General features: G+C 32.3%; 1 protein-coding gene across 4 annotated transcripts in view; it reads right to left on the minus strand.

Annotated features, from left to right (window-relative positions):
* Positions 1-386: 386 nt before the first annotated feature.
* The window catches only part of PCGF5 (polycomb group ring finger 5), a 118,156-nt gene continuing 111,950 nt past the window's right edge, over positions 387-6,592 (minus strand). For all 4 annotated transcript variants that reach the window (XM_037727744.1, XM_037727742.1, XM_037727743.1 and 1 more), the window contains one exon: positions 387-3,042. In XM_037727744.1, coding sequence (XP_037583672.1) covers positions 2,995-3,042 — 48 coding nt within the window. In that variant the 3' untranslated portion in view covers positions 387-2,994. The remainder of the gene's footprint in view (positions 3,043-6,592) is intronic.

Below are 6,592 nucleotides of genomic sequence, written 5' to 3' on the forward strand. Positions count from 1 at the left end.
TCCGGCAGCACTACCATCTCCACGTGCACCATTTCAACTGTACATATAGCCTACTCAACTTACGACCAAATTGTGTTACAACCGGTCCGCGGTCCCGACTGTGGTCGTAAGTCGAGCACTAGCTGTAGTTAAAATACATTACCCAAGTTACCTGCACTCCAGACTGAGTAATTACCTCATCAATGAGCATTTGAGTTTATTTTTTCATACTTTGTAAAAGTGTTTTGCTAATTTAGAGAAAAGGCCATATTTTGATTTCTCTATTAACTGATGTGATTACTTCAATTAAAGTAATGTTTATAAACCCCAGTCATTCTTTATATCTAAGTTTCTTTGACACTTTTATATTTAGAATTTCTAAGGCAGATAAAACAGATAACAAAATCTTTTATGGAAGTAAAGGTCTTTCAGTTTATTGCTTAAGAAACAACAGATTAAAGAAAACTTTTAGTTTTATTCTCTGATTTTACAGATTCAGATGATTATTCCTATAGTTTATATAAAGAATTCATTTTATAAGCACCCTAAATTTATAAAGCTAACCACAGAATTTGCCTATATGTTTTTTCTATACCTAGTTTCTTACAAATTCTACAACCCGACTTAAGGGATAATTAACAGGGAATACAGTGTATTACTAGACATAAAAGTAGTCCTATCCTTAGAAAGCTATAACTGAACATACCAAAAGAAGTCAGTTGAAGAAATCTGTGATTCTAGTAGCAATATCACATCACTTAGGACCATCAAAAAAAATGTGTACCTTTCTCCAAATGACAGTTGATGCCTTTCTTAATGTAAGCTTTTCACGTTTTGGCACATATTCCACAGCATTTCAATAAAAATGTTAATGCATTATCAGTAAATAGAGGAATTCTATATAAAACTATTCTCAGTTTCATCATTGCTCTCTATATTTCCTTGGAAAATAGTGAAATTACATATGACAAGGCAACCGACCAAATTTAAAGAGATTTTGGGGATAAAATTCATTTATGGCCGTTAAGTTTTGGCTGGGGGCAGCAAAAACATCAAAGTCTCACTTGTGATTTTTAAAATGCACTCTTAATTCATTCTGAGTTGATTAAAATTAACTTCTATTTGCAAAACACTATTTTAATCACTGACCTAGATGTGACAAAAAATTTTTAAAAGTTCTTAGGGATATCTGCGAACTGGGTTTTACAGCATAGAAAAATAATTTCTGTAGCTAGATAGTAAATTCAGTTTTTTCAGCCATTTGTAGTTAATGAAAATCTGCCTTTTAAATTCTGCTTGTGAGCCATTCCAAGAATAAAAACAATCTAACAAAACAAAGTATTGCCGTAACCGTTTCCACCAAATTTAGAACAGAAAAATTTAATAGACTTTTTAACTCAAAAAAAGATACAAGGAGAAGATAATTATGAAGTTTTAGCCTTTTACATAGTGAAATGTATTAAGATTTACCTGTATTTTATGTTTGCTATAGTTGTACAATATCTTATTTCTACGAATCATTTTGAAATTCAGAAGGCATTAATTTCTGATACATTTTACTGGAAAATGTGGGACATTTACCACATATGCAGTATAAAAACTAAATGTGTGTAATACACAGATTGTGCTCATGTCATATTTTTAAATTATTTTTCCTAACTTTCAAGATTTTTTTCTAAGTTTTTGAAAACTGTAATAAAATGGTTTAAAATGACCGTTTTCATATAACTTAAGGTAACAAGACTTTCTTTGACTTGCAGACTAATTCTAAAATGAATGGAAGACTTAACAAAACTGCAAAATACAAGACATTTTCTATTTCTGATCTTAATGAACTCATGTATAAAACAATAATCCCATTTCCCCGATTACTACAGGATTTAAAATAAAATACCCTTAACCTATTAATTTTGGTTAGCATAGTTATCTTCTATACTGCATTTGTTCTATTTTATGCATTTAGTTTGGAAATGTGAAAGGTAACTAAGAGTTTTAATCTACAACTGTTTTGAGACTTTTGAAATCCATAAAATAGCTAATGTTATGTGCTCTAAAAATCCTAATATTTAAAATCATCATAACTCTCTGCATGCCACAATGACATATACCTAAGGCCAACTTAAAAAGAGAAATAATGCACTCATTGAACGACAGCAACAATGTAATGATACATGAAATGGGCTATACAATGACATTTCATGAAGCAGCACCTGCTTGTCATAAGGCATCATGAAAGAAGATTAACCTTACTTACACATTAATTTTATCAGAAGTAAATGTGATCAGCTGCCAACATTTTGAATGGTTGGGAATCTAACTTCAGTTCAAGAGGTCACATACATTTTCAATCTGGAGGGCTAACGTGCCTTCCTTGTGCAATTGGTAGACTATACAGACAGATGCTTAGAATGTCTACAATTATGTTGTGCTCTAATGTTACAGAATAATTGGAATTCTTCGCAAAAGGACTTGCACACTCAAGAATGGACTTTTTTTTTTCCACACAAAAAGCTTACCAAGAACAAGACAGTGGCTCAAAAACCACTTTTCTAAATATATTTCCATACAAAATAATTTCAATATATAATTATTAGTTTCTTGTACAGTACACTATTTAAACAAGAATAAAATAGTAAGTATGTGAAAACTGCAACACCACAACAATTGAGCCATTTTACTAGTGTAATTAAACATTAGAACAATCTTGGAACAGGCAAGCAAAATATTCAGAAGGCTGAATCATGGCGGCACACCTAACTGATTTTGACCGTGACTTGCACACTTTGAGACAACACAGATACCTTATGCAGATGGTTCAGTAGCAGAATGGCACTTGGTTTGCTCTTAATAGAAACAACATGAATGCAACTGACAATTTAGAGATAGACAATGGCCTTATTTGCATGCTGAAAATCTGGTTGTGTTCCTCTAGTCCACACACCGTTAACTGTGCAATCTGTTGACGAGTAAACAAATAGTGCAGGATTCATCTCAGTGAGGTCTGGGCCCCTTGGTCTAACCAAAATCAATTCTTGGTCGATACTGCAATACCATAGGGTATGACTATAAAATAAAGACAGATAACAAATAAGACTATATTTAGATAAAAACAACACAGTTGTTTATATACAAAAAATTTTAAGATTTGGGATTATAATTTACAATATTTCCTGGTACTAGTGATTACAACAGTTAAAATTTGAGTTACCATTAAAACTCGATTTCTTTTGATTGCCATTATTTTTCTAGAATCAGTCGAGTTTTCAATAATATGCAGCAGAGGTCAAGTTCAAAGGCCTACAGACATCATACAGGTGATATATATGACTAGTACTAGCATGACACTTAGGAGAGGCAGGACCTGGGAAGGACTGAAAGTTAGATACCCTGCTTAACAGGCATTCAACTAATAACCCGATAACGTGAACAAGACAAATCAGCAGCCTGGATTCCACCACAGCCTAGGCTGGTGAGAGCCCACTAAATCACAAATTGACCAAGAGACTCCCTCTGCTAGGAACCTGTAAACCTGCAGTAGTGTTCACAAATCACATTTCTTACAAGTTTGACACATTTTTTTTTTTTTAGTATCTAAAATTTATTTTAATGATCCTTTAAAAATATTGAAAAAGTAGCTAATTGTTACATGAAGCATTTAGGTCACTGCCTCCTTTCAACAGTTGATACTACTAAACATTTGGATTTGACTATTACATAATGGTTCATATTGTTCTTCATGTCACTAATTATGTAGAAAAGGTATCATATATCTGGCTATCATACAGAACTAGAGAGGAAACAGCTTTTTTGGGATAAAGCCATATGCCATGCTACCTCTGTGTTTGTTTTTACCCTCTACCATATCTTATAGAACCAAAATACCAATAGTTTTCCTTTTCTTAAAGCTGCAGATACCCCCTCTTAAAATGAAATTTAAGGAGCTACTTTTATAGAATCAAAAAGGGGCTGAGACGGCCACTGACCAATGTTTCTCCATCTTAGTATACGTGAATACAAAAATATGGTACAAAGAACTTGGTATTCTTTCATACAGATAAAAGGGCTAGACTGAGATTTAACAATCCTGAAAAAGACCATTTCAGTGCCTACTATAGCTAGGCTACACACTGGGAAGACTCAATGTTGGAATCTGTCACCATTCAGCTCAAGATGGGACTAGAGGGTAGGAATACAAATGCCCTTGGGTCTTGCTCTCCCAGCTGAAGTACAGCAGATGCTACTACTGCTGTGTAAGGGCTGGAGTAAAAGTCTCAGACAGATTCTCAGGGTTTCCAGGGTCTAAAACTTCTAAAACTGTTTTGGTTTTGTTTACTTGTTTTTAGTTTAAACTTTATTTAGTTACCTTTGAATCAGAATACCTGGGAGCAAAACACAGATATCTCCACTTTACTAAACTCTCTGGATGTTTCTTAAGCCCAGTGAAATTCTGAGAGGACCAACATCCTTTCCATTCTACCTCACCCAACCCACAATTTGCCTTTCACTGTATTATTCTAGTTTTGTGTTTGATTCTTGTTGAATCTGCACACTTTCTGCAAATACATAAGCCACTAATTTTATAATTCATTCATCATACATAGAAGTATCCATCAACAATTCTACTAGGGATAAAGGTACAAAGAGAAGTAAAGTGGCTTGACTGACAATGCTTAGGATTTTCTCAGTTTTTGGCTGAAGATAATTTTTTCTCCTCCAAGCAACCATTTTTGTGTGTTCTGCAAGAACATATGAAGTGTAATAATTTTATTGAAATGTGTCACAACACTGAAAATTGTAAAGACATATTTTAAGTTCTATTAGTGTTTCAGTTTGTTTTCTGAAATAAAATGGCACCACACTAACTATAATGAAATACAGCCTATCATTACCTCTTAGTGTTAAGTGACTACACTAAATAGACCTACATTTCAGTTTCTAGTCCTCAAGTCTCATTACGTACTAAAAATAAAGAACAGATACTTTCAAAGAATACATTTCAAATAAAATATATTTAGAAAATGATAAAACTGTTTTGATGTCCTTTTTTCCTTAGAGAATAAACTATTTTTATCAAAACTTGTCTTTACTGCAGATTTAGAAAATACAAAAAGGTAACAAGAAATGAACTGTGAGTTATAAGTCTCCTTTTGCTGTACATTTGAGTTTAGTTCTTTTTTCTTTGCTATTATAACTTAATCTTAACCCACTGATCTATTTCTTTTGCCAAAGGATAGATTCCTAAAAGTGGAACTGCTAGTTCAAACAGCATACACATTTTAAAAGGCTTTTTGATAAATGCTGTTACACTGGTCTTTGAGGAAGTTGTTCTATTTTTCTACATTTTTAAAAGAAATTTGAATGCCTATTACTCTATAGCCTCATCAATAATATTATCTTTTCACACCTCTTAATTTGGCAACTTAATAAGCATAAAATAGTATTTCATTTTTTTCATTTCTTGACTTCTAAGGAAGTTCATCCTTTTTATACTTATTAACCCACTGTTTCCTTCTTGTGTATCTTGCCTGATCATGTCCTTTGCTCATTTTTATGAAAATCTGGGCTTTTTCTTACATTTATATGAATTTTTTATGTATTAGTAACGTTAAATCTTTCTCTATCATACATTGCAAATATATTTTGATATTGAACAATCACGACCTCAAAGAGGGGGTCCTTTGGCTATCTCATTAAAACTATTTACCTATTTTTTCTTCTAACACTATAAATTTTAACCTGTTTATTTTTTGTGTGTTACCATCATTAGTGTAAGTTCCATGAAAGAAAAGATTTGTGTTCATTTTTACTTCTGTACCCCCAAAGGCCTAGAAGAGTGCCCAATGCATAATATTCACTAGATATTTGTTAAATTAATCTTTTTTCTGCATTAATTTGAATACGCTTTACAGACTCATACATACTAGGGTCTGTTCCTGAGCTATTCTTTTTATTCATATGTCTATGTTTAAGGCAGTACCCTATTTTAATTACTTCAGCTTTAAAATATGTTTTAGTATGTGGTAGTGCACATTCCCTCTCAATACTCTTTGTAAAAAACATGACTGATCAGAAGCATCTGTTGATATTTCCTTATGAGCTTTAGAATGACTGACTTTGTCAAGTTAAACAAAGATCTGGTAAAAATGTTTTTGGAATTATATTTAACTTCATAATTTAATTGTGGGGAGAACTGGCATCTTTATAAAATTTAATGTACTATTTAAATTTCTTAGGTATGAAATGAAATTTTGGATATATATGAGAATGTCTTTGTTCTTAAGAAATGTATGCTGAAGTGTTTAGTGGTCAACTTTCCTGATACCTGCAATTTACATTCAAATGATTTATATACACACACACACACACACACACACACACACACACACACACACAGAGATTGATTAATAAGGTAAGGAGATGGGAAGAGAAAGATAGGGGAAGAGGAGGTAAAAATGTGGCAAAATGTTAACTGAGGAATCTAGGTAAATGGTAAAGAATATTCCTTTGTATAATTATTTCAATTTTTTGTTTTGAAAAATTTTTAAATAAAAAAACATCAGGACTTCACATTAAATTTTATCAAATACCTTTTCAGTATTTACTGATGACTTTT

This window comes from Cebus imitator, unplaced genomic scaffold, assembly GCF_001604975.1.
Source record: "Cebus imitator isolate Cc_AM_T3 unplaced genomic scaffold, Cebus_imitator-1.0 Scaffold238, whole genome shotgun sequence".
Taxonomy (NCBI): domain Eukaryota; kingdom Metazoa; phylum Chordata; class Mammalia; order Primates; family Cebidae; genus Cebus; species Cebus imitator.